The 27,753-nt window shown below is 51.7% G+C and overlaps 1 protein-coding gene across 1 annotated transcript; it reads right to left on the reverse strand.

Annotated features, from left to right (window-relative positions):
• Positions 1-27,645, reverse strand: SLC5A1 (solute carrier family 5 member 1). The gene is made up of 15 exons (XM_084867345.1): positions 27,275-27,645; positions 23,571-23,642; positions 13,996-14,100; positions 13,373-13,432; positions 13,155-13,259; positions 9,509-9,614; positions 8,478-8,558; positions 7,917-8,137; positions 7,561-7,696; positions 6,348-6,455; positions 4,887-5,037; positions 4,428-4,596; positions 3,966-4,181; positions 2,392-2,500; positions 1-1,636 (listed from the first exon to the last, which is right to left on the reverse strand). Exons 1-15 carry the CDS (start codon positions 27,407-27,409, stop codon positions 1,419-1,421), a joined length of 1,992 nt encoding a protein of 663 aa, XP_084723471.1. The 5' UTR covers positions 27,410-27,645; the 3' UTR covers positions 1-1,418.
• Between the last annotated feature and the right edge of the window lie 108 nt (positions 27,646-27,753).

Consider the following 27,753-nt stretch of genomic DNA (forward strand, 5'->3'; position numbering starts at 1 on the left):
CAAAGAGAAAACAATACACAGTGGAAACAAAATAATTTATCACAATAGACACGGCAAATCATTGGCAAAGCCAGGCTCAGGCTCCAAGACAACCGAGATGCTTCGTGTGGCCACGCTGTCCACCAGCCATCATCGATCCTGGCCCTGTACCCTCTCCAACCTCAACAGTGCCACACACTCCACACGAAGCCACGTGCGCTGAGCCACGCTAGCCACGTGGAACTCTCCACGCTTCCCTCTCCCCTTCCCAGCTTTAGGGGGACCACTCTCAGCCCCAGGGAGCCCGAGACCACAGCTCTCCTCCAAGCTCGCCTGAGATCAGTCCACGCTAACATCAGGGCCTTTTCTTTACGGTCAAAGACTCTATTGCCATCTAGTGGAGATTTCACAGGCGGGATGGAAAGAATTCTATTTAAAGTCGCTGCCTTTTAAAACCTCTCTGGGACACAAACACGTTCAACAGGAAATATACTCCGCTCCCACCCTAACCTTGGTCAATGGGTGATGGCCGGTCTAGACGACTGGAAAGAGTAAGGGCTGTGGTCACGTGAACTCACGGGGAGGAGGATCTCAGGCTAAGTGTCTCAGTAGTTCAGGACAGCGTGGTGGCTTTGAGATGGTGGGTTCTGCCTCCCCCCCCCAAACACACACACACACACACACACACACACACACACACGAGGCACATTTGCTGTGGGACATGACACAGAGTCAACTTCGAAGTATGTCAACACACACATCATGAGGAAGAGGCCTCTGGAAGGCATGTACAGTCACTACAGGGTGTACTTGGTGCAGCCACAGGAAAGGGTGAACCCAAAAACAGAGCATGTGTGCATGAAGGATGCCCCTGTTAGTCATTCAGGCCACACACAAATTCGGCTTCCATGAGTTGATCAGTTTATCGGGTTGGCTTTTCTTGCACCAAAAAAATAACTTGACAGGGGTATTGATGGAGAGTGAAATCTTTCTTTAAAAAAAGAAAAAAAAGAAAAAAGGGTAAGGGGGCTCCGATAGAGAAAGTGGCAGGGACCGGGGAGGCCACACCTCTGGAAATGAACAGTCAAGAGCCACAAACAACGTGGGCACGCTCCATCGGCCTGAGACGGGCGTGCCCCCGCCGCATCTGGAGGATTCTGGTTCTCCGCCTGCACTCCCATCCGCGAGCAGACTTCCTTCCACGGCTCTGACATGCTGTGTACCGCCGCCTGTGTCACACTGGCCTCCAAGGCATAGGTTCACAGCACACTTGTTGCCTTGGCCCGGCTCTCCTCTAAAGACACATGCACACATTTATCGACGGGACTGGACACAATTTACAACTGCCTGGTTTCCCTCCAACACCCCAGGATGGGACTGGGGGGGCGGGGGGCAGAGGGAGCAGTCTGGTCTCCTCGGTTGGCGGCCGAGGGCGGGGCTCAGGCGAAGAAGGCGTGGCAGAAGACGGCCACGGCCAGCAGGATGATGCCGTTGATGTTCACCACGGTCCGCCACAGCGGCTTCTCGGACGTGTCGGTGAGCTTCAGCTTCATGGCTGCCTCCTCCTCCTTGGTCATCTTGGGGCCCTTCTGCTGGTCCAGGCCGCAGAACAGGTCGTAGGCCTTCCGGCAGCATCCTTTCTTCTCCTCGGGAGCTTCTGTGTCAGGGAAAAGGAGTAAAGGAATGGTTGGCTATGGAAGCAGGAGGAACTAAAAGGCGTGGCTCCGTGGTTGAGCATAAACTTATGAACCAGGAGGTAACAGTTCGATTCCCAGTCAGGGCACAGGCCCGGGGCTGAGGGCTCACTCTCCAGTGTGGGGCGTGTAGGAGGTCGCGGATCGACGATTCTCTCTCATCCTTGATGTTTCTCTCTCTTTCTCTTCCTCCCTCTCTCTCTTCCTCTCTAGAATCAATAAAAATATATATTTTTTTTTAATTCTCTGGTGGATAAAAAAAACTCTCAATGGTGGTCACCTCTGGGCCAAGTAATGGAAGTGGGTCCATTTTTACTTGTTAAGGTAGAACTTTGTGTGTTGCTTGTTTTTAAACATATACATACTTTTTTTTTTTTTTTTAAGTTTGGTTTGTAAAAGACCTTGCCCTCTGCGGAAAATATTCCAGAAAGTCTCTGGGTCTCATTTTACTCATCGGTAAATTTGGACGCATTATACTTGCATTATCTTTTCTTTAAAGGATGACGTGGTGCCAAAATGAAACACTAGACTAGAGTAAGATATTCCGTACCTCCTCCTCTGCACATGCAAGCTTTGAGCAGATGTCCCAGAACCCATTCACTCCTCTCACACCTCCCCCGCCCCAGCTCCCATCGCCCCCCCCCCGCGCCCCCACAACCCCCCCCTCCCCCCCGCTCCGCCCCAGGAGAGCGATCTGGGCTTTGATGGAGGCACTCACCTATTTCAAAGGTCTCCTCTGGGGCTTCGTCAACGACATCCTCCTCGGTGGCATCCAGGTCGATCCGCTCCTCTTTGCTGTTGCGCAGGCTCCAGCACAGGCGGTAGAGCTGTGGAGGAAGCAGAGCACGTCAACAGGGAGATCCCAACAGCGTCTCGGGCCAAGGAGCAGGGAGATCAAGAAAGAAAAGGGCATGTGGCCTCTCAGGACCAATAAGAACCTACAATAGATTGCAGTTCCCATCCACAGCGTTTTATCTAAATATGTCAGGAACTTAGGTGTCCATCACAGACGTGTACACATTAGCCCCTGTAGCATACGACGCATATTCGGAGGCTAAGACGATGCCTTGACTACAGAAATAAATGGTTTGAATGAATGAACGCTTGCTGCCAATGAGAAATGAATTGGTTCCTCTTGGCACTGGTTCTGGGAAACAAGATTAGACATCCATCAGTCCAGACCAACCGCATAAGGTCATATGGTTGTACCATCTACGTGTGTTTGTCATAGTATGGGGAGGGAATCTGTAGAATCCTGAGCCATTGAGAATCGGGAGGAACTGGAGGCACCCTCTCTATTGACATGGGTTAACAAACCCCTTGTCTTCTTCTATGGACAAACATGATCTTGCTCTGTTCCTTGGAAACCCGGAAGAGTTAGAATGCCAGCTGTGTTGGGTTACCAGGCTATATTGCTTCTGGTGAAAACGGCCTATCATTGGTCATCTCCACCTGCATCGGGAGAGCTGTGAACATACCCTAAAGCAAGGGCGACATCTAGAGCTAAAGATGGGTACTTGCCATTTTTGAAGTCTTAAATCAGTTGGACTTTTCTATTGCTCAAAATTTCTTTTGAATTCTATGGGCTTAATTAGGAAAAAAATGAAGGGTAAATCATACTTCAGATTCCCCTGAGTGTAGTGATTTTGTAACCAGGGATGCCCTTTGCTGGGACCCCTGGAAGTTCTGACCATGGAACTATTACAAGAAATGTAAGTTCCACCCTGACTGGTTTGGCTCAGTAGATAGAGCATCGGCCTGCGGACTGAAGGGTCCCAGGTTTGATTCCGGTCAAGGGCATGTCCCTTGGTTGTGGGCACATTGCCAGTAGGGGGTGTGCAGGAGGCAGCTGATCAATATTTCTCTCTCATCGATGTTTCTAAGTCTCTGTCCCTCTCCCGCTCTATAAAAAAAAAAAAAAATCAATAAAAAACATATATTTTTTTAAAAAGAAAAAAAATATAAGTTCCTATCTGGGGCATGGGCATCTAAGCCAGTGTAGCCCTGCCCCTGCCCTAGTGACCTCACACCCTTGCCCCTGAGCTGTCCCTTGGGGAGCATGATTCAGAGAAGACCCGCTGGATGGGACTGTAGCTGAAGACACATGCCGAGACCGCACAGCCGGCACCCTGAGCTTCCGTCCTGTGTGCTTCTGCGCGACACCATTGGCAAGGACGCACGGTGTAGTCATGTGAGTGTGAGATGTCTCCCTGAGCAAGGGCCAGCAAGAGGGGCGCCGCAGCCCGGACATGTGATGCAAGGACAGCGCCGGTTTCCCGAGTGGGTACTCACGTGCACATCGGGAATGGGCTTGGTGCAGAGGGAGACGAGGAGGATGATGATGATGGACACGACAAACAGGATGATGGCGAAGTACAGGTAGTGCACGCCGCAGATAATGGTGGGGCACTCGCTAGGCTCCATGCAGCTTCCGGTTCCGTAGGCAAACTCGGCGATCATGCGGGACACCCCGATCAGAAACCCTATGATCAGGCCCCAGAAGGCTCCCTGGGGAAAGAAAGCCGTGGGTTACCAACAGCTGAACACCCAAGACGGCTGTGCACTCCGGAGCGACAGAGGCAGGAGAAGAGAGGTGGGAGAGAAGACAGCACCAGGCCCTCTGAAGCCAGAGCACTCATACCCATTCCCTCCGGAGAGCGTGGGAAGCAGAATCCCTCCCCCAGAGCAAGCACATCCGGGTGGGGGTTTCTGCACCAGGAAGGGCCTTCCCGGCCGCACACAAATGCCACCTACCTGCTCATTGACTCTCTTGCAGAAAACAGCGAGCAGGAAGACTGCGGCGATGGGAGGTCCCAAGTAACTGGTGATGGACTGGATGTAGTCGAAGAGCTGCCCACTCTGTGCGGACTGCACGACGGGCACCCAGGCGATGCTGATGCCAATCAGCACCAGGATGAACACTCTGAAAGCAGAGCCCCCGCAAGAGTGTCAACAACTGGCTCGACGTGAATAAATACACACACACCGAGTGGCCAGATGATGATGATCTCTGAACGCATAATCCTCTGGCCACTCAGTGCATAGTCTATACACTGAAAGGCTACTATGCAAATGGTCCACTAGAAGGAAAATGTAAACTGGCCACAGGGGGTGCACCCACGCTCCCCAAAGCATCTGCCGCCTTCCCTGGCTTGAGAGAACCCTACGATGATTCCAGCTTCCCTGGTCGGGGCAGGTGGGAGCTTCACTGACCTTCCTGCGATCATGAGCTCTTTCTCGTTTGCTCTCTTCCGGATCTTAGTGTAGATGTCCATGGTGAAGAGGGTGCTGGCGCTGTTGAAGATGGAGGTCAGGGAGCTCATGAGAGACGCCAGCATGACGGACAGCATCAGGCCTCGCAGCCCTGGAAGAGAAGGGGGTCCCGAGTGGTGCACACAGCACCTCAGCTCTTAAGCGCTTGGAACGTGGGAGGACTCAGTGTGTGTTTGCTTTCTGAACTCATGTCACGGTTGGCCTTGGATTTATCTCTCCCGAAAAGCCAGACATTTTAAGGGATGGACTGTGGCTTTGCATTTTATTGGAAACCCACAGCAGTCAACAAGAAGGTAGGAATAAAATATGTATGAGGTTAACACTTTGCAGTTGGATGATGGTGGTGGCGGTAGTGATGTGTGTGTGTGTGTGTGTGTGTGTGTGTGTGTGTGTGTGTTTCCATCTGAGTGGACTTTTATAAGATCTCTAACCCAAAAGATCCATGACATAGCAGAAATACTCAAACTAGGATTTGCGCTAGCCGGTTTGGCTCAGTGGATAGAGGGCCAACCTACAGACCAAAGGGTCCCACGTTCAATTCCAACCAAGGGCATGTACCTTGGTTTGCAGGTTCCTTTCTGGCCTGGGTCCTGGTCAGGGCGTATGCAGGAGGCAACCAATCAATGTGTTTCTCTCACATCGATGTTTCTCTCTGTCTTTCCCTCTCTCTTTCACTCTCTCTAAAAGTCAATGGGAAAATATCCTCTGGCAAGGATAAACAAAAAAAATAAATATGTGCCCTAACCTGTTTGGCTCAGAGGATAGAGCATCAGCCTGCGGACTGAAAGGTCCCAGGTTCTATTTCGGTCAAGGGCATGTACCTTGGTTGCAGGCACATCCCCAGTAGGAAGTGTACAGGAAACAACTGATCAATGTTTCTAACTCTCTATCCCTCTCCCTTCCTCTCTGTAAAAAAAATCAATAAAATATTTTTTAAATAATAAATAAATAAGTAAAATAAAGGAGCATGTGACTCTTACTAATTGCAACCTTAATTAATAAGCAGCCCAGCTAAGTGGAATAGTTAAATATTACTCCTGTGTTTATATAGAATTTGAATCCAAATGGTTTGCCCAAGGTCATGCATCTAGTCTTTGTTTTTGTTTTTAAAGACCATCTCAAATTCCTCAATTCCAGCCTTGAGCAGAATTATACAAGCCAGACACTGAGTTGCTGTGTGGCTGACAACAGACAAGTGCCAGGTCTGAGAGCCAACCTAGTCCTATGCCTCCTTGGCACAAGGTAAGACCTACTCAAAAACCGAGGACACCTGGAATGAGACTTTCCCTACTGACCTTCAGGCATGGACATGACCTTGCCCAGAAGGCCCACGGAATCCACGAGAAGCCCGAGCCCAATCAGCCCCCCAGGAAAGACCACGCCGGTGGGGATGAATCTCACCGTTGGGCATGAGCTCCACCACCATGGTCGGGTAGGCGATGTTGGTACAGCCAACCTTGGTGCCGCAATATTTCTCACATTCCGAGGGGAGGGCACAGGCAATTTTTTCTGGAGAGAGATGAAGAGCCATGTCAGCGAGCAACACGGCAGGGAAATACGTTCAAGATTCACTTTCTTTCTTAAAGGTATATTTTCACTGATGTCAGAGAATGGTAGAAAGAGGGGGGGAGAGAGATAAAAACATCAGTGATGAGAGAGAATCGTGGGTCGGCTGACTCCTGCACGCTCCACATTGGGGATGGAGCCCGAAACCTGGGCCTGTGCCCTGATCGGGAATCAAACCGTGACCTCCTGGTTCATGGGCCAACACTCAACCACTGAGTGATTCTCTCTCCTCGTGGATGTTTCTATCTCTCTCCCTTTCCCCTCCTTTCTGAAATCAATAAAAATATTAAAAAAAAAAAAAAAAAACTAAAAAAAACAAAACGCAATGGCGATGGCAATGCTTGAGAGGCCAAGAAAGGACCAAGAAGGAATCTATCACCCTAGAAAGCAAAGTGCAAACTCGGGGCTCCTTCAAGGAGATGGCCTGGGAAGCAGGGTTCGGAGCAGTGGGCCATTTGAGAAGAGCTGGAGTCCTGATATTAAGGACGTCGTACACCTTCCACAGCCTGTGTGGGCCTGAGCAAGCAGTGAGCAGCTACCCTGTTTCCCCGAAAATAAGGCAGTGTCTTGCATTAATTTTTTCTCCCAAAGTTGCGCTAGGTCTTATTTTCGGAGGATGTCTTATTTTCGGGGAAACACGGTATCAGCTGGAAGAAGCTACAGCTGCAGGCCTATCATGACTTCAGAGGATTTGCAAAAACCAGGGAAGGCAATTCTGTGGGTTCTGTGACCTCAAGTTTCTCACTGTCTAGAGGGAGATCAATAATACTTGGCAATGCAGGGAAAGAAAAGAAGGAGGAGGAGGAAAGGAGGAGGAGGAGAAGGAGGAGGAGAAAGAAGGGGAGGAGGAGGAGGAAGAGGTGATGGTGGAGAAAGAGGAGGGGGGAGAGGAAGAGGATGAGGAGGAGGAGCAGAGGGGGGAGGGGGAGGGGGAGGAGGAGGAGGAGAAGAAGGAGGAGGAGCAGCATCAGGGAGCTACAGAGCTTTCAAAGCGGCTCAGAGCCAGGAACGGGGGAGAGTGGCCACGGAGCCCAGCAGACGGCATCACCTGTGTACAGGATGCGGCTGATCATGCCCGGCATCACCATGAGGAACATGGGCAGCAGCTTCAGGTACCCGCACATCACGCAGCCCGCCTTCACGTGGGACATGTTCTTGGCGGACAGGCAGCGCTGCACGATGACCTGCAGGGAGGGCCGGGTGAGGTGCAGGTCCTGGCGCCTTCCGGCCACCCCAGCTCCCCTCCCCCACGTCCTGGGTGCTCGGCCCGGCACTCCCATGTTACCAAGGCTCCGCGACCCCAACCCCACAAGCCACAGACAGATAGACTAACAGACAGACAGGCTTTCCTGCAGCACCAGCGGAGACCTTGCTCGTCCCCCCCTGCACATCCGCTGTGGGTACCTGATCTGTGCACCAGTACCACAGGGCGAGGATGGACAGCCCGAAGATGAGGCCAGGCCACGGCAGGTCTCCCTTGAGGGGGTCTCGGAAGATGTGGAAGGAGTCGTTCCTGGGGGTGTAGCATTCCTTGTTGATGGTGATGTTCCCGTCAGAAACTTTGGTCGGGATGGCCTTCATGTACTTTTCCATGAAGGCCTCGTACCCTCCCACTTCGTTAAAAGCTGGAAAAAACATCAGTCACAAAAATCAGCATCCAGGATCTCTCTCCCCCCCTCACAGCAGTTGCCTCCTGGGGAGGCCCGAGAAACCGAGAGGGCCCGCCCCCCCAGCCAGAGCCTCGGGCAGGTCACCCTCTGGGCCTCGGCTTTGTCATCGTTGTCCCTGCCCGGCTTCCTCAGGGACTACCCTGAGGCTCCAAAGCAATGACCTGTGAGAGGACTCCACCCATGGGCATCGTCGCACAGGGAAGGCCCTTGACTTGTTGGAAGAAAGACCTTGGTTGGGAACCAGGTTCAAAAACTCTGTTTTCCCTCTCACCCCCGCCTCCTCAGCCCCACTCACCAAACCCGGTCAGGATGAAAGACCCCACGAGCATGATGGCCGTCTGCAAGGTGTCCGTGTAAATCACAGCCGCCAGGCCCCCTGTGCGGGCAAGGAGACAGTGTATCCGACCTCCCGCAGGAGAGCAACCAGGCAGCCTGCCTCCCGCGCCCACTGCTGCCCCCCGCCCCGCTCTGCACACCGCGTGAACACAGCCCTCAGTCACCCGCCTCCCCTTCCTCCTTCCTGCCTCCTGTTGTCCTGTGACAGCAGTCTGCTACCCAGCATGATCCAACATCTCCACTCCGGCACGGAAATGCTGGGAAGACCTTGAGGAAAGGAGAGATGTTTCTCCCTGCCGAGACCAGTTTGGCTCAGTGGCTAGAGTAGGGGTGTCGAACTCAATCAGAGAAGGGGCCAAAATCTAAAATCCAGCCTAAATCGGGGGCCGAATGGTTTACTGAACAGTCATAAACTGACAATGTCATAAACTGACAGCGGAGTGCAGTGATGACAGCGCGGTGCGGGCCACATTGCAAGGCCTGGCGGGCTGGATTTGGCCCGCGGGCCTTGTGTTTGACACATGTGGGCTAGAGCGTCAGCCTGCGGGCTGAAGGGTCCCGGGTTTGATTCCGGTTGGGGGCATGTACTTTGGCTGCGGGCACATCCCTGGTGGGGGATGTGTAAGAGGCAGCTGGTCGATGTTTCTCTCTCATCGATGTTTCTAACTCTCTATCCCTCTTCCTTCCTCTCTGTGGAAATCAACTATATATATATATATATATATATATATATATATATATATATATATATATAATTTTTTTAAAAAAGAAAAGAAATGTTTCTCCCTATTGGAGGAGGGAGAGCTCCCGGTGATCCTTTTAAGCCTGGAGATGGCTCCTCAGTAGTAAGAAAGAGCATCTGGCCCGGCCGGTGTGGCTCAGCGGTAGTTCTTTCCCCCGAGAGAAGACAGCTAGTTCCCTCCTCCCTTTCCTCGTTCCCGAGCGCCTAACCCTGGACTGCGCTTGAGTCAAGTCACGTGAATAACTCACCTGTGATGGTGTAGATGCCGGTGATGGCCAATAAGAGAAAGATGGCCAGATACAGATCCAGGCCCAAGGCCAAGTTGATGAAGATGGCCCCAGAGAAGATGTCTGCCTGGAAGGAGAGGAGAGGTGAGTTAGGGGTGAGAGAGACCAGCTGGCTGCAGTTCTTGAAACAGTCCTTTTGCTCCTCCCTGCTTCATTTAGCCACACAGAGAACCTTCTACCTGGCGGGACAGTGCAGTGGCTCATGTAAACCAACAGAGGGCGCTGGAGTCACCCAAAAGGAGTTTTTCTGGCATCTCCAACATACCCTAGGTGAATCCTTTCCTGTCTCTAGGTAGGAAAGAAACTAGACTTCACGTAGATGCAATGGACGAAGTGTTTTATTGCATGAGACCGAATGTATTTCAGGACATGTAAACGGCCATCATTCAGAGCCCTGGAAAACGGGCTCTCTGTTCTTATCTTCCCCACTCTGCCTCCTCCCAGCTCCTCAGGACCCTCCAGTGACGTGGGTTCCCACCAATCAAATCTCCTGTTCCCTGCCTCTCCGCCATCTGAGAACTAGTCTCACACCAACTCCAAGCCTACGTGTGAATACATGACCTCCTCCCCCGAGAGGACCCTGTGCCTTGGGTCCCCTACCAATTCTCTAGCCCCGGGGGACCTAACGTCATTGTAGCTCCTGGTGGAGGAGAAGAGGCAGAAGCAGGAGGCAGGGAGAATCATGGTGACTTAGAAAGAGAACTCCCTACCACCAACCACCACCACCTCAGGGCTGCTGGTGAAAGGGCCTGGATTTTAACCCCAGCGCTGCCACCATAGGCCCGAGTGACCAGGTAAAACATCGTGCCTCTCCATGTCAGTGGTTGAGCATCGACCTATGAACCAGGAGGTCTAGGTTCGATTCCCAGTCAGGGCACAAGCCCAGGCTGCAGGCTCCATCCACGATCCCAGTGTGGGGCTTACAGGAGGCAGCCGATCCATGATTCTCTCTCATTGTTGATACTTCTCTATCTCTCTCTTCCCTACATTCTTCCTTTCTGAAATCAATCAAAATATATTTTTAAAATAAATGAATAACCCTCAGTAGCCGGAAGTGGGGAAGAACCACCATTGAGGAGGCCCCAGCTGCCCCTTAGCCGTGCTTCTCCACAGTGGGCCACTTGAAACTGTGATGAGTGATCGATCCCAAGGTTACCCACCTCCCACCCCCCGCCCCAGAGCTCCATATCTCCCCTGAAGGGCTCCGTTCATTGATTTCAGTGGAATGCTGTTAAGTATGATTCCGTAGATTAGCTAATGAGCACAGTGAGCAAAAAATGTAAATACTCCAAGATTACTGCTGCCATTTCAAACACCCTTGATTGGTTTATTTTCCAGAGTGGTTAATGTGTCATGCTTTATGACAGCGCACCATAGGACACTGTGATAGCCTCATTAATATTTGCCTGGCTGTTAGTAGTCACAAATAAGTAACACGCAACTCCTACGATAAGCTATAAACAACGTCTATAAACACTTGTGAGAAGTGTTGGGCTAATAGAAACCTTGGTTTTGATAATACGTACTCTCCTTCCAGCCAACAGGGCAGGTAAAGAATCCTAAGGAAAACTCCCTCATAAAGAGGGGGAAAAGGTAAGACAAATTCTTCCTCCCGTGAGTTACTCCTAACTTCAGGGAGGAATTCCTTCTGCCCTTGGGACCCCGAACGCCATTAAGGAGCCCCAGAAATCACCCAGGGCGGGAACATCCTACACCAAGCCCTATGTAAAAGCAGAATTTAGAAAAAAGCTGACTGTTAGGGAACGGGCTCCATCAGGACCGGAGCTGAGGGATGCCGCCCCTCAGTTACCTGGGGGCCCCCACGTCCAGGAAGGTTTAATGAGTAACCTGAGCCACAGGTGAGTTGAGTTGCTCGGGAAGGCAGGGAGTGAGGTTGGCTACTCCATGTCTTTATAGGACTACCCCTCTGCTAGCCATGAGGGCAAAGAGTGCCCTCTCCATAGCAACCGTCGTCAACAGACTTCCACCCGCTTGAACTGTGGACTCGGAGAAACCTTGCTCCTGAGAAGGGGAGTTCAAGTGCCGTGCTCTACGAGCTCATTAAACAGGTGACAGCTCATAGGCGGAGCCAAGGAACTGCGCCCTCACCAAGTTCAGGGTGACCTCCCCACCCTGCCCGCTTCCATTTCTTTTCCTCCTCTCCCATCGCTGTCCCTCAGGCCTCAGGAAGGCTGGTTTCTCTATCCCCTCCCCCCAGCACTTCCCAGTGCAGTGTCTGCACACTGATCTCTAATGAAATAGGACTGTAACTGGAAACTAACCCTGAAGGAGGGAAGGAAAAAAAAAAATGGAGGAGGTAGAATCATCCCTTTGGCAGGGAAAGCACAGAGCTACCAGTCAGGGGAGTCAAAGTTTGAAGCAGGAAGTTGGGCATCAGTCCCAACTCCAAGGCAAAGCCCATGGGCAGAGCAGGTTTTCAATGAGTTGTGTGAAAAAACATACATGCAAGACCATTCTTTGGGGAAATGATAGTCTCCTCAAAAAAAAAACCATAGTGGTGCCGGTAGAACTGGATATCCACATGCAAAAGAATCAAGTTGGACCCCTACCTTACATCACACACAAAAATTAACTCAAAATGGATCGAAGACCTACATGGAAGAGCAGAGACTCAAACTCTAAGGAGCTAACACAGGAGTCAACCTTAGGACCTCGGCTCTGTCAATGGGTTCTTTTGGGTGTCACACAATCAGTGAATTCAGTGACGACATAAGCATGAGCAACAAAAGTAGAAGTAGATAAAATGAACTCCGTCAAGGTTTAAAACTTTTGTGCACCAAAGGACACTGTCAAGAAAGTGAGCCCTGACCGGTTTGGCTCAGTAGATAGAGCATTGGCCTGCGGACTGAAGGGTCCCAGGTTCTATTCCGGTCAAGGGCATGTACTGTACCTTGATTTTGGGCACATCCCCAGTAGAGGATGTGCAAGAGGCAGCTGATCGAAGTGTCTCTCTAATCGATGTTTCAAACTCTCTATCCCTCTCCCTTCCTCTCTGGAAAAAAAAATCAATAAAATCTATATTATTTAATAAAGTGAAAAGGCAATCTACAGAACAGGAGGAAATATTTGCAAATCATACATCTGATAGGGGTCTGCTATCCAGAATATATAAAAACTCTTTCAACTCAACAGCAAAAAAAAAAGAAAGAAAGACAAACAACTTGTGAAGAAAAATTAATCCCGTGTGCACTGTGGGTGGGAATGCAGATTGGTACGGCCACTGTGGAACGCAGTATGGAACTTCATCAAGAAATTAAAAATGGAGCTGCCTAGTGACCCATGGATTCCACTCCTGGGAATCTACTCAAAGAAACCCAAGACTCTGGACTTCCGCGGTTTCCTGAGTCTTTTGCTTTGCTTTGCTTTGCCGTCCAAAGAAATTGACTTGCACACTTCTGAGGAAGGAAAGGTGAGGTGAAGAAGGAATACATATTTTGCTCCAGTGTGTCCGCCCAGAGCTCTGTCCAGTTCTTAAATACACCTCCATGGCCAGCCAACCCCTGAGGAGTCCCAGCTCTGGAAATGGGGCCTGCAGCTCCAGGTTGACAGGGAGACGGGCTACATGATGGGGCGGCAGTGGACTCACCGAGATCTTGGTGAAAATGTAGAGCAACAGGGACAGAATGGAGAGGTAGATCTGGATCCGTTTGCCTCCGAATCGCTTCCTCAGGTACTCTGGCATCGTCACCACCTGCATGGGGTGTAAGGGAGGTCACTGCCAGCCAGAGTGAGGTCAGAAGTGTGATCAAGGTGTCAGGAGTGTGTGTGTACACACACACACACACACATGCATTGGATACTTACCCCAGCCTTGATGTAAATGGGGACAAACACCCAGCCCAGCACAACCACCAAAATCAGGGCCTAGAACCAAAAAAGAAATGGAGTCAGATCACACCGCCTGGGGGACCCCAGCCACTGCAGAACAATCCCCCAGCGGCTTCTCTTTGGGCTCTGAGGACAGCTCCCTGGGTGGCCATCGGAGATGGGGAGGTCTTTGCTGCCTGGCTGGCCCAGGGGAATGGTCGCTGAGCAACCGTGAAGGGGACCCCTAGGGACTGCCCAGTGACATCGCAACTCCTTTTCCCTTTTCCAGAAATTAAAAATAAATTAATAATAACAATGGGGATCTGGTGATAAGCATTTCCAAGCCTCCAATATGGCGGGAAGGGTAGAGGAGTGCTTGGCTCTTTAAGAGAAGAAAGGACCACTGTTGCCTTCTTCTCCGTGGCTTTCTCGCGCTGCTCTGGTGGAAGGGGAGCGGACCCTGGGCCCTGACGCTGGGCTGCTCCTTCATCTGCACCGCAGGGCGGCGGGGAGAGGGTCCCTGACACCTACAGCATCTGCCTCTGCGCGCAGGTCCACCCGGCTGCCTGCCGGCGAGGGCTCCTTCCAGCGCCAAGACAAGGGTTTCTGATGCTACTCACGTTCCACTCAAAGCCCCCGGTGGCGATGCCTGCTGCTGCTCCCGTCCCGGCCAGCCCCACGAAGTGGCCGCTTCCGATGTTACTGGCGAAGAGAGACGCTCCAATCTGGAAACACAAAGATCGAGGAGAGTGAGGACTCGGTGCCCCATTGGGACACTCAGGGGCGAGGCAAGGAGAGAAGAGACGGGTCAGCCAAGAGGAGGACAGGGAAGAGCAGAGGCAGGCCAAGAGCATGACTTGGGGACCTGGGTAACAATAGTGAAGAGGAAAAGGGAAGCATTAAAGGAAGGGCCGGCAGGCTGTCTCCCCAAATCAGATTGTCTGGGAGTCCTTTGTGAGCCCAATGCACAACAGTGAAAACCCAGAAAGCCCACAACCCACCGGGCCTCCCCGGAAGTCAGCCACTCTGAGATCATTTCAGCCAAGCAAAGACCTCGGAGCAGGAAGGTCATCATGGTGGAGAAGCAGGGCCAAGGTCAGAGTGGCCGCAGTGTGGTGGCCAAGGAGCAGGGTGGTGTGGGATGAGGCTGGAAAGCTAAGTGGGGATACATCCCATAGGTCTTAACAAGCCAGGATAGGAAGTGTAGATTTTATTCCAAGTGTGATGGGAAGCCACTGGGTAGGGACAGGATCTAATTTGCTTTTTATTTATTTTTTTAAATATATTTTTATTGATTTCAAAGAGGAAAGGATAGGAAGAGATAAGTAGAAACATCAATGATGAGAATCATTGATCAGCTGCCTCCTGCACGCCCCTTACTAGGGCTCGAGCCCACAATCTGAGCACGTGCTCTTGACTGAAATCAAACCCGGGCCCCTTCAGTCCGCAGGCCAACCCTCTCTCCACTGACCCAAACCAAGTAGGGCTAATTTGCTTTCGAAAGATTGCTCTCAAGGATGTGGAAAGTGTAGCAGTGTTGGGGACAAGGGAGACAAGAGAAACCATGAGAGTGGCTGCAGGAGAGACAAAGACAATGGCAGAGATCAGGATCTGCTTCAGAAACAAAGTTGAGGGGCCTTGTTGATGGGTCACTGTGGGAAGTGATGGAAAGAGCCATTAAGGGTCACTCCAAATTGGGGACTTGAGTACGTGGGCGGACACATTCATGAAGAAAGGGGAACTATGTCTTTGGTTAGTGCCCCTGAAGAGTTTTAACCTTTAGTCATCTGTACTTCAAAGTGTGTTGTGCAACGAAGGCATGCTTTCCTTTGCTAAAGGAATAGGGCCAAGTAAAATTTGCACAAGAAATAAATTGCCTGTAAGTGGCATTCTCAGGGTGTGAAAAAGAGCGTCAGCCTGCGGACTCAAGGGACCCAGGTTTGATTCCGGTCAAGGGCATGTACCTTGGCTGCGGGCACATCCCCAATAGTGGGTGTGCAGGAGGCAGCTGATGGATGTCTCTCTCTCATCGATGTTTCTAACTCTCTCTCCTTCTCCCTTCCTTTCTGTAAAAAAAAAAAATCAATAAAAATATTTTTTAAATGTTTTGTATGTTCAGGGAAAAGAAAAAAGAGGGAGAGAAGGAGGGGGATAAAGGGGAGGAAAGAAAGGAGAAAAAAGAAGGAGGAGGAAGAAGAGAGGAGGAAGGAGAGACTGGGAGGAAAACAGGCTGTTTAGAGATCCACCTTTTTCTCCTCAAAGCTTGGTGAGGATAATCCACTTCAATCCAATTTCCCTTACACAAGCAGCCTGCCTGTCCCGACCCATTATCTCTTCATTTATCACTTGATAAATTATTAAGCCTAATGTACTATTAAGGGCATAATTACCAGTAATGATTAACTGCATTAGATTAGCCTCAAGTTCAAGAAGTCCTCCCCAACATCCCCCCAAGAGGTGCATTGGACTCTAAGCAGTTACAGGCTTTCTGGAGGTACCTTCTCACCCCCTGATGGAATGGGGGCCAGGAGAGCTTTGGGGTACCCGATGAATTGGGTACCCCCAAATGCATTTCATTTCCATCAGGGGCACTGTGGTCCTCCCAGTTGTTCTCCTTGGCCTCCCTATTCCTGGACTCCCTCCCTTTGCCCATGGCCTGCACTCAATCATTTACCAAAGCCTGACTCTGACCTCACAATGTCATGGGAATCTAGCACTTTTTTATTTTTTTTTAAATATATTTTATTGATTTTTTACTGAGAGGAAGAGAGAGGGATAGAGAGTTAGAAACATCGATGAGAGAGAATCATCGATCAGCTGCCTCTTGCACACCCCCCCACTGGGAATGTGCTCGAAACCAAGGTACATGCCCTTGACTGGAATAGAACCCGGGACCTTTCAGTCCGCAGGCCCACACTCTATCCATTGAGCCAAACTGGTTTCTGCAAAATCTAGCACTTTTTATATGGCCCTTGCTGGCTGTCATTATCTCTCAACAGTTTCGTGGCAACAAGTTCTAGATGGTCACCAGTCACCCACACCCACACTCCCACACATGGCCAGTCACCTCCCCGAAGCACAACTCGGATCACGTCTCTTCCCTATTCAGAGACCCTCCCAGACCCCCAAATGGACCTGCCACACAGGCTTCTGGGCAACTCCAAGTTTAAAGACAGAGTCCTTAGGAATTCAGCAAGGTCTCCATGGAAGTCCCCTCTCTGGCATGGCGGCATGCGCTTAGAAATCAGAGTTTGGGTGCTTTCTTGAGCTCTTACTATCTGGGTGATCCTAACACCTGTGAACTTCAGTCTACGCTCATGAAGGGTTGTACAGGAGAAAAAAAAAAAATCATGAATCAGTCATGACTGACACTCAGCTGGCCCTCAATCAGTTCCTTCCTCCCCTACAAGAGGACAATCACTCCACCGTCCAAGGCAATTTACAAGAACTGCAATGAACACTATCTTGGTCTGAATTATGTGGCCCCAAGATGGATGTGTTGAAGCCCTCTAATCCCCAATGTGACTATATTTGGAGATAGGGTCTGTAGGAGGGCAATTAAGGTAAAATTAGGTCATAAGGGTGGATCTCTAATTTTGATGCGCCCACAGAAGGGGCCAGGTGAGTCCCGAGAGAGAAGGCAGCCATCGACAAGCCAGAAAGAGGCATCTCACCAGAAACCCACCCTAACAACACCTTGATTGTGCATTTATAATCTCCAAATTGTGGGATGAGGGAGGGGAGAGATACGTTTCTGTTGTGTAGGCCACCCAGTCTGGGATGTTTTGTTATGGCAGCTCCTGCAAGCTAATACACACAGACACCCATTGCTTTATCATCTGCTCTCCCACGCCAGGTCCGCACACTAGCCCTCCCTCTGACGGGAGCTCATTGACAATGCTTTCATCACCCTGATTTCCCAAAACACTCTCTGAGCCCACCCCTCACCCACGTTCGTGCCCCAACCAGGGACTCGCCCAGTGGCGTGTTCTTCTCTGTCATCTCCTCCCACATTCCTTCTGAACACAGGATTGCAGGCTGGATCTAAAATTCAGTTTGACCTTGCTTCTAACTTCTCCGCCAGCCTTTCTCACCCCCTGTGGGGCTCAGGCATTACAAGCATTCGGATGGTTTTGCCGTCACAGTGGAAGATGAGCAGAGTCTAACCAAACCCAACAGGTTTGTTTGATAGCGAGCGTGGTGTAATGGGCAGATAGCACGATGTGGCATCACAAAAGGCGAGAAGACTGTGTTCTCCTTTGACTTTAGGGAATTCACAATCACATTCTACTGCCTCCATTTCCCACCAGAACACAATTTTTTAAAACCTTTAACAAAAAAGGACAACTCCAGAGCTGTCTTCGAGTCACTCACACAGCCTGAGACCTGGGAACAAACCATGCCGGGAAGTTACCTGTTTCTTGGCAGGGGGAGAGGGTTATAGGAAAAGGCATGAAGATGTTATTGAACACTAACTAAAATTTTGTTTTGTGTGTCAGGAAATATAAAAGAGACATCTTAACCCAGGCATCCTATGCTAGAATTATCTTGGAAATGACTAAGGTCAACCGTTCATTGTCGAGTGAAAGCAAAGCCATAGCCCAGAGGAAGAAAGTAATTCAAGTTTACACATTAATTTTATTTTTACTCCCATACCCTCAGGAAAGTAACAGCCTGTGTACACTCCACCACTAGCCCAGGAGTCAAGAATTGCCTAACGCACGTTGGCTGACCTTGGCCTGAAAGTCCCAGGAGGCCCCCAGGGCCAGCACACCATGTGGACAGCTTCAGTCCACAATGAAGAACAAAGCCCCACTGGCGTAAGTGATCCTCCATGGTGGGCACAGCCAGTCCTTGTAGCCACTCAGCCTTGTGGGTAAATGCCATGGATGTATCAACAGCGATCAAGGCTGAACTATAGCGGGAGGGTGTACCCAGCTCGCATGGGAGAGGGATCGGGAGAGGGGGCACACCTGGATTGCCCTGCTCAGGGAACAGGGAAACTGTACCACTGGACCCTACAGGACACCTACTACATAAGGCCACTCGAACAAGGCCAGGAGACATAGCAGCTCTACCTAAGACATAGAAGCAAACAGAGGGAGGCAGCCAAGATGAGGAGACCAAGACACATGTCCCAAATGAAAGAACAGAACAAAACTCCAGGAAAAGAACTCAACGCAATGGAGACAAGCAATGTGCTAGATGCTCGGGAGTGCAAAACACTGGTTTTAAAGATGCTCCATAAACTTAGGAGAAGAGTATATGAACTTAGTGGGAAGTTCAACAAAAAGATAGGAAACATAAAAACAGAGTTAGAAAGGCATGACCCAATTGGTTGGAGCATGGCCTGTACACCAGAAGGTCACAAGTTTGATTCCCAGTCAGGGCACATACCCAGGTTGTGGTTTTGTTCCCTAGTCGGGGCACATGTGGGAGGCAACCAATTGATGTTCACTCTCACATCAATGTTTCTCTCTCTCTTTCTATTCCTCTCTCTCTCTCTGGTAAAGATTAAAAAAACAGAACAGCACATGCCTGCATGTCTGCCATGTCTGCCATCTCTCAATGAATCACACTTCCAGGATTGGGACAGAGGAGAAGGGCTATTTTATTTCTGGGATTCGGGTAAATATTTAGACACAGGCCCTGTTCCAGACACATTATAATCTCTGTTTACTCTACATCAGCTCCCATCTGCCCCCCCTCACCTTCCCCATGGACAATGGGTGCCTTTCACTCATTATCTTCACCAACACCTCTCCTTGCTCCAAAGAACCAAAGAGGCAAGAAATCAGGAAACCACGGCCAACGTGTCTTTTCCCTCAGGTTACTTTCACAAAAGGCAGATAAGGCTGTCCATTGGCATTTATAGGTCAAGGAGGCTCATCGCACCCATTCCAATGAGCTCACCTTTGCAATCATCAACCACTTGAGGCATCAACTAATCGATATGCATGGTCTCTCCCTCACACTGGTCCCCCTCAGTTCCTCCAGAATCCCCAACTCCTTTTCACCTCAGGCGTCTGACCATTCTGTTCCTAACGGGGTTGCAGGCTCGATCCCCAGTGGAGGCGTGCAGGAGGCAGCCGATCAATGGTTCTCTCTCATCACTGATGTTTCTGTCTCTCTCTCTCTCCTTCTCCCTGCCTCTCTGAAATAAATGAAAATATTTTTTAAGAGAGAGAGAAAAAAAAAAAAAAACAGGCTCAGCCAGGGGGAAAGGAAAGCACACATAACTACCTGCAAATGGAAAGCAAGCAGAGCTGGAAGGGAGGGCCACCTGGGCTTGCACTCACCTCCACCCAGGCTAATGAAGGCCAAGTACTTGTCTGTCTTATGCCTTCCTGAGCCTGGCTCCCTGGTGAGGTCTCTGCCTCTTCTATGACCATTTGTCTTATTCCCATTCTTCCTCTCTCCTTGGGGAGCGCCCACTAGGTCTCAGGCCTGCTTAGGCTCTTCCAGGATGGCCAGTGGCCACTCTGGTAGCATCCTATGTGGCTGAACTTGGATGGGATCGTTAGACTTTAGAGACTTAAAGCTACAGTGAGATGCATGTTACTCAAGAGAGTTTAAGAGTGTGTGAAGCTGTCCTCTTCCCTCAGAGAAAGCTTCCATGGGGGTCTCGGGTCAGCACTCAATGAAAGAATGTCTTGGTTTTCAGACAAACCTTTGGACCATACCTATTGGTCTCATAGATTTCCATCTCAAAAGGCTAAGGAGAAAGGGACCTGAATAACCAGAAGAACAGAGAGAGCCCTAGCTCTGGCATTAGCTTGTGTGAACTTGGGCAACTCGTGGGGTTAATCATCATTCTTGCTGGATTCAATCAGATAGGCAACCCTGACTGGTTTGGCTCAGTGAATAGAGCATCCATCTGTGGACTAAAGGGTCCTATGTTCGCTTCCGGTCAAGGGCATGTACCTTGGCTGCGGGCACATACCCAATAGGGGGTGTTCAGGAGGCAGCTGATCGATGTTTCTCTCTCATCGATGTTTCAAATTCTCTATCCCTCTCCCTTTCTCTCTGTAAAAAAATCAATAAAATATAAAAAAAGAAAGTGATCACTTAAAAAAAAATCAAATAGGTGATGTGACAGTCCTTCAAACAAAGACAAGAGCTAAAGAGTCCTCCATTGGCTTTGTCCCTGGGGCCCTGTAATAAGGGGGATACAGGGGGATTTCCCCTTCCAGGCTCGCACTCTGCTTTCACATCTCTCACATCTCCAGACAATCGATACAGCACCGTTCCCAGGCAGCTGCTGGTTAAAGGTGCCACCAACAAGGGAATCCCGGAACCGCAAACCAGCCCACAGCGATGACAGGTATCGCTTCGTGGTTTTGCGGTTTCATGTTACTGGGTTGGCTGTGACTCAGGCCACTGTGGGCCTGGCTGGCTGGCTGGCTGGCTGGCTGGCTCCCGGTGTAAGCTGACTCCTCCAGGAGCCCAGCCCTGGCGTTCTTGCTCCTCCTCTCCAATTGTCTCTCACGCCGATCCCGGGCCAAGGCACAAGCCATTTCTCTCTCTCTGTGCCTCATCCGTGTTTGAGGAACAGGGTCTTCACCCATCGCTCCTGGCTCTTCACCTGTTACCGGTTACAACCGATCCTTTCACAGTCCCCAAGGCTCCCCACCTGGCCTCTCCTCTGCCCAATCCCTTTGCAGACCTCAGGAGCTGTGATTGCCTCCTGCCTTGTTTTCATGGCTGACGACCCAAGCCTTCCAGGTTCCTGCTTTTCCTAAATTGGTCTGGGATGCAGCCCAGGGAATCTCTGTCTTTAGGAAACACACCCAGGTGAATCCGATACGTGGGCAGGTTTAGAAACAGGAATGCCACCTCATGACCCCTTACGTAGATGCAAATCATGGTTGGGAGAAGAAAAGTTGAATTTCAGCCTCATCAAGGAAGCAGTGAGCTCTGCACAAAAGAAGAATGACGCAATGCTTCTCTGTGGGTTGCGATCACTCAGTACTGAGACATGAGTAAGGAAAAGCACCACTCACAGAAAACCCCACACCAACCACTGAACCCTGCCTGCCTTGGGTGGGACTAATTCCTCTCACCAAACCACTCCCAGCCCAGACCCACACCTGGGTCCTCTCGGGAAGAGTCCTCACTGCCGATGCAGGTGTGAGGTGGTCCCAGGCCCAGCCCAAAATGCACGTCTCCTAAGGGGGGGTTCTCCCCCATGCTCCCCCCTCATTGGCTTCCCCCAAGAGATTGGAAGCTACGATCTTCTCCCCAACAATTCCGTCATCATGGGGGGAGGGGTCAGGAGGAGAAAAGGGGGACTGGATGAGCACTTGGCAGGTTTACTGCAGCGAGGACACGGAAGTATTCGATGGGGGTGGGGGCACACTGTGTTCAAAATTATCAAAGTAAACTTCAGGGTTCTGTTTAGCCATCTCATTCCGCAAACCCTCAGGCCCACTGGGGTTTCATGCCAGCCGTGGCTCTGACACCTGTAGAGCGCCTCTGTCACTAGAACGTTCTACCACGCTGGACGTGTTCTAGATCTGCACTGTCCATTGTGGTCAGGATAGACCATCCATGAGGGACCCACCACAGAAATCAGCCTCTCTACACACACACACCTGTGAAGCGCTTGAAATATGGCTACTGGGATTTAGGAATACATGTTTAATTTTATCTCATTGTAATTTTAATTTAAATAGCCATCCAGGCCGGCCTGGCTCAGTGGTTGAGCATCCACCTATGAACCAGAAGGTCATGGTTCCATTCCAGGTGGGGGCACATGCCCAGGTTGCATGCTCCATCCCCAGTAGGGGGTGTGCAGGAGGCAGCCGATCAAGGATTCTCTCTCATCATTGATGTTTCTAGCTCTCGCTCTCCTCCTCTCCCTTCCTCTCTGAAATCAATAAAAATATTTTTAAATAAATAAAACAATAATAAATAAATAAGTAGCCAGTGTGATTCGTGGCTCCCATATTGGACAGAGCCGTTCTGGAGGGACTGTCCCGGGCTTGTCTGGCCCTTTGTGGACTGAGCTGCCTTTAGGAAATCACCAAAGCCCAAAGCGGGAGAAGACAAACGCCCTGACAGAGAACAGAGAGGAGGCATCGGAATATGTTCGCCTCTACGCACACGTGGTGTCAGGAGGGACCCCCGTAAGGGATCCCCACACACACAGAGATCAGCCTCTTCCCAACGGTCTTAGAAATCGCACACAAATCACTGAGCCCTGCCTGCCTTGGGTGGGGCTAACTCCTTAAGGATAAAGCAAAAGGGATGTCAGGGGAATTCCAAGCACCAATGGTTAAAATCCACCCCGAAACAACGGAAGGCCAGACGTGGCATGATCGCCTCGCAACTTTTCCCGGTGCTACGCAACACGATGACCTTCCTTTCTTATTTCTCTTCCTCCAACCAAGTCCCAGCGGTCCCCTCTTCTCCTTGTATCTATGTTTCATTGCCCCGCCTCTCACCAGCCACTCTTGCCTGTATCCCAAGCCCGAGGAATGGCACAACGTAGCCAATTTGGTCAACCAGCCATTTTGGTGAGAACTCTGGAACCAAATGGTCATTGGACTGAACGGACAAGCCAGCCAGAGCCCCGTGCGGACAGCACAGACGGGACCTCCCCGTTTCTCCTCCCCCTCCCTCCATGTGCTTTGACTGGAATAGTTCTGCCCACATACAAGTGTCAGGGAAAGTGCCTCTTAAGGTTACAAAACCCTCTTCCATCCATTTACCTAACATGTCCCAAGGGCCTCCCCTGTTCCCATCACTGCTTTAAGCTCCCTCCATAGGACAGATAAGGTCTTTCTTCCCTGGGACTTACAGTAGCAAAAAGGAGCTACCATTTAGTAAGTTTTAGCTCATAAGAGGCGTCCACTTCTCATTTACTCCTGGGAGGCAAAAATGGCCACCCTGATTTTATAGATTCAGAAGTGGAAGCTCGGGTTTACCCCAAATCTCCTCGGTCCGCGTGCTCCTTCTGCTCCTCTTCGCCCCCTGCCTGTGCATTCTCTTCCTCTGTCTCCAACCATCACTGTGTAAGGCTGTTCCCCCACGGCCAGAGACTGAGGGTGCTCGGAAAACCCGGTGAGCCAGAGACCCATTCTCAGGGGTCTAAGGCGGGAAGGAGGAGTGACCGCCACCCCAACCCAAGGAGAATACGGACTCCTACGGGGAACAGCGCAGGGAAGCAAACAGTATTTCAGAGAAAACTCACCGGCCACCACACCATGCTCCGTCCTGCCAGGAAGAAGCCTCCGACGGTCCCACGGTTGGTGGAGAACATAGCCTGAGGAGGAAAAGGTCGAATGTTGAATAGAAAACTAGGGCAGAGTGACCTTGCCAGCCAAAAGGACACGCCTCCCCATGAGCTCCTGCTTCCTTCTGCCCACCTCACTTTCTGAAATGCTTCCACGTTCCTCACCCCCTGAGGCTCCAGTATACTCGGATGGAGGAGGGAGGGACCTACGTTTGACAGACAAGGACACTGAGGCTCACCTTGCCCTGGTGCTAACTCTGCAAAGAGCTTAAGGTGTGGCTTTGAGCAATTCCCTCCACCTGGGTCTGCTTCTGTTAGGTAAGGGGGCATGGACCTGTTTAGGGCCTTTTTACAGACATATTGAAGGTGCGTGATGAAGTGTCAGGTCTTAAAAGCACCATTTGGTATATGAATTATACCTCAATAACACTGGGAGGGGAACGGAGGGAGGGAGGGAGGGAGAGAGAAAGAGGGAGAGAGAGAGAGAGAGAGAGAGAGAGAGAGAGAGAGAGAGAGAGAGAGAGAGAGAGAGGAGAAGGAGGAGGAAGAGGAAGAGGAGGAGGAGGAGGAGGAGCAGGAGGAGGAGGAAGGGAAGGGGAAGAAGAAGAGGAAGAAAGGGAAGGGGAAGGGGAAAGAGAAAGGGGAAAGGGGGAGGAAGAGGAAGGAGAGAAGGAGAAAGGAAGGGAGAGAGGGAAGGAGGGAGAAAGGGAAGCAAAGAAGTTATAAAAATACACCGTTTGCACTTACCATTACATAAAAGACTAGGGCGTGGGGGAAATGGAGAGATTTCGGTCAAAGGCACAGAGTCTCAGTTACAAGATGACTAAGTTCTGAGAGCTCAGGTCAGCCTGGTGAGCATAGTCCATAATACTGTATGGCATTGTTACATTTGCTAAGCAAGTACACTCTAAGTGCTCTCGCCACATAAAAACACTGTCACCGCGTGAGGGAATGGGTGTGCTCACTAGCTAGATTGTGGTCATGATTTTACATGGTCAGAATAAAGTTAAATGAATGGGATTCTCAGTTCCCTCAGGTTCTACTCCTTCCATTTCTCCAAGATACACACACATACACGCGCGCGCACATACACATGCACACACACACATATGCACACGCACTGGCGGATGTTCTGCAGTCAGGTGCAGCATCCGGTAGGTGCTTCCTGGCGCATGCCTAGCAGCTCGTGTCCCCTGCCTCCTTTCTCCCCGCTGGCCACTCCCTCCACATAGGAAGACACCGTCTCCATGAGCACTGGATGCTCGGCAGGAAGCTCGAAGGTTCCAGGCCCCAGTCTGCAAACCTGTGTAGTCCGCCACGAGAAGAGAAAGATCTCACTACGGCAAGCCGCGGGAGCCAAAGAAGCACACTTGCTGACCCACAAGGCTTTTTCTCAATGGAATGAAAATATCATTGAGCAAAAGGAAGGCACTTCAGACCTCCGAAGCTTTAAAAAAAAATGTGGATGCTGGGCCCGGAGCAGAGAAGACTCGGTGTGGCCCGTGGTCTTCTGATTCGTGAAGTGGGACAGACTCACTCCGTGTGGCCACACAAGGCACAGCCAGACCCAACGAGAGATGCCCCGGGGCATGGGATCTGAGCTCAGAACAAGGAAGAAGAAGCCCGAGAAGCCGGAGAAGCCCGAGATGGAGCTGGTGCCTCCGGGGAGAGTTTTTGCTGCAAGCATTCTAGCGAGGTGTTGGCAGCTTGTCAAGCCGGCTGTGTCAGGCCGGTTAGAGGGGAGACTCAAGCGTAGGATGAAGATAAGCGTAGGCCCTCGCTTTAGGAAATATGTGAGGAGAGAAGGAATTCAGCGTCCCCAGGACACGGCCACAGCAATGCACGTGGTGCTAAGGACCCTGGAGGGAGAGTCCCAGAAAAAAAAAAAATCGTATCTCAGGAAGGGGAAAGGGGAGGTCATGCAGACAGCATTGCCTCGGGAATCTTAAAACCCGAGTTCTCGTCCAGCCCCTTCCCTGGGCTGCCCGGTGTCCCCCTCCTGAAGGCCTGGTGCCCTGGGATCCCAGGGGCTGGAGGGAGGGAGTGGGAAAGCGGGTGAGGAGGAAGAGGAGGAGGAGGAGGAGGAGGAAGAGGAGGAGGAGGAGAAGGAGGAGGAGGAGAAAGAGGAGGAGGAGGAGGAAGAGGAGGAGGAGGAGGAGGAAGAGGAGGAAAAGGAGGAGGAGGAGGAGGAGGAGGAAGAGGAGAAAGAAGAGGAGGAGGAGGAGGAGGAGGAGGAGGAGGAGGAGGAGGAGGAGGACAGCCAGCACCTGCACCGGGAAGCGGGAAACGCGGGTGGCTCCCTTTCGGGACTCTGGGGACACACCGAACCAGAGGAACTCGTTCTCAGCAGCTGGGAGTATGGAAATGTCAATGGTGACGGAGTGGCACACCCCGCCCCAGGCGAGGAGGTGCTTTTAAATGTGCAGAAATCCACTCGCAAAGGCGTTCCTGTGGGTGGCGGCCGGCGGGAGAGGAGGGTGGCCATTAACTCTGCCGTGGCCACAGGTCTTGTTTTTTTTGTTTGTTTTGTTTTTTGTTTTTTGATAAAAGGAAGATTTCTTTTTTAAAGTAATCGTAGAAAGCAGAGGTGACTGAAAGCCTCCCCGGGTGTCCCAAGGGGTCGGTGTGGCTGACTGTTCCTCAGAACTCTCAGCTTCCCTGAAGCGTCCAACCAGGAGCTGGGATCCTCATGTTTAGCTTTGACAGGGCTCCTGACACGTGACCTCAAGTAGCCCGTTTTAGCCCCAGTTTACATCCGTGTAAAAAGGACACAGTCTTACCATCCGCCTGCCTTTGCCTCTCCCTCACACTCACACTCACACACACACACACACACTCACACACACACACTCACACACACACACACACTCACACTCACACACACACTCACACACACACACACTCACACACACACTCACACACACACACACACTCACACACACTCACACACACTCACACACACACTCACACACACACACACACTCACACTCACACACACACACACACTCACACACACACACACACACTCACACACACTCACACTCACACACACACTCACACACACACACACACTCACACACACACTCACACACACACACACACTCACACTCACACACACACACACACACTCACACACACTCACACACACTCACACACACTCACACACACACTCACACACACACACACTCACACACACACTCACACACACACACTCACACACACACACTCACACACACACTCACACACACACACTCCTGCAGCCCCTGCGGCTGTGTCCTTCCCTGTCTACAGTTTCTCTCCTCCCGTCGGAACCGGATGGCTAAGAGGCAGGACAGCAGTCACCTCCTCCCAAGCCTGGGGACCCTCCCTGCAGCCACAGGCTGGCCCTCTCCTGCCCCTCACATCGCCGACCCCCACCTCTCCCCCTGCCCTCCTCCTATGCGCACAGGCCCCCGGCGCCCACCTTCCGTGCTGGCCAGCGCCCCTCTCCTTCTGCTCATCCTCGCTCCCCTCCTCACCTCTCCTCACCCTGTGTGTGCCCCTGACCTCCTCTTCAGCGCCTCCAAGGCACTGCCACTCCAAACGCCCCTCTGGCACTGGCCCCCGCCTCATCCCTCCCGCTGGCCCTCGCTCCCCATCAGTGTCCCGGGGCCCCCACCTACCCACAGCCCGACGGCCATCACCACCACGAAGTAGATGACGATGACGGAGATGTCGGCCGCATTGCGGATGCGCTCGTGCGGGGCGAGGGGCGCCTCGGTGACGGCGGTCGTGGGGCTCCAGGCGGTAGTGTCCATGGCTGCGGTGGCGCCCAGGTGTCCCTCGCTCCGAGGCCACCGGCTCCTTATGAGGCCTCCGGGTTAATGATCAGCCCCGGAGGAGGGCGCCCGCGAGGCCGGGGCAGCCGGGAGGTGGTGCGTCTGTCTGTCGGGGGACCCCGCCGTCGGGGAGTGGGGAGCGGGGAGCGGTCCTGGGCGCGCAGCTGGGAGCGAGGAGCGCGCTGGAGTGCCGGCGGCTTGGCTGCGGGGCCGGCAGGTAAAGGCTTACCTGCCAGCTGGGAGGGGCCGGCCAGGGGGTGGTGCCCGCCTGGCACAGAGGCCCGCTGTGCTCCCTCCCTGCAGCGGGCACGGGGCCGGGCCGC

Source organism: Pipistrellus hanaki (genome assembly GCF_964339955.1).
Source record: "Pipistrellus hanaki genome assembly, chromosome: 19".
Lineage (NCBI taxonomy): Eukaryota > Metazoa > Chordata > Mammalia > Chiroptera > Vespertilionidae > Pipistrellus > Pipistrellus hanaki.

Excerpts from the sequence above, each read along its gene's own strand:
- SLC5A1 (XM_084867345.1), bottom strand. The coding sequence starts at position 27,409 with ATGGACACTACCGCCTGGAGCCCCACGACCGCCGTCACCGAGGCGCCC. Across the intron at positions 13,433-13,995 it reads CCGGGGGCTTTGAGTGGAAC|GCCCTGATTTTGGTGGTTGT; the intron begins GTGAGTAGCATC and ends TTTTGGTTCTAG. Across the intron at positions 4,182-4,427 it reads GCAAGAGAGTCAATGAGCAG|GGAGCCTTCTGGGGCCTGAT; the intron begins GTAGGTGGCATT and ends TTCTTTCCCCAG.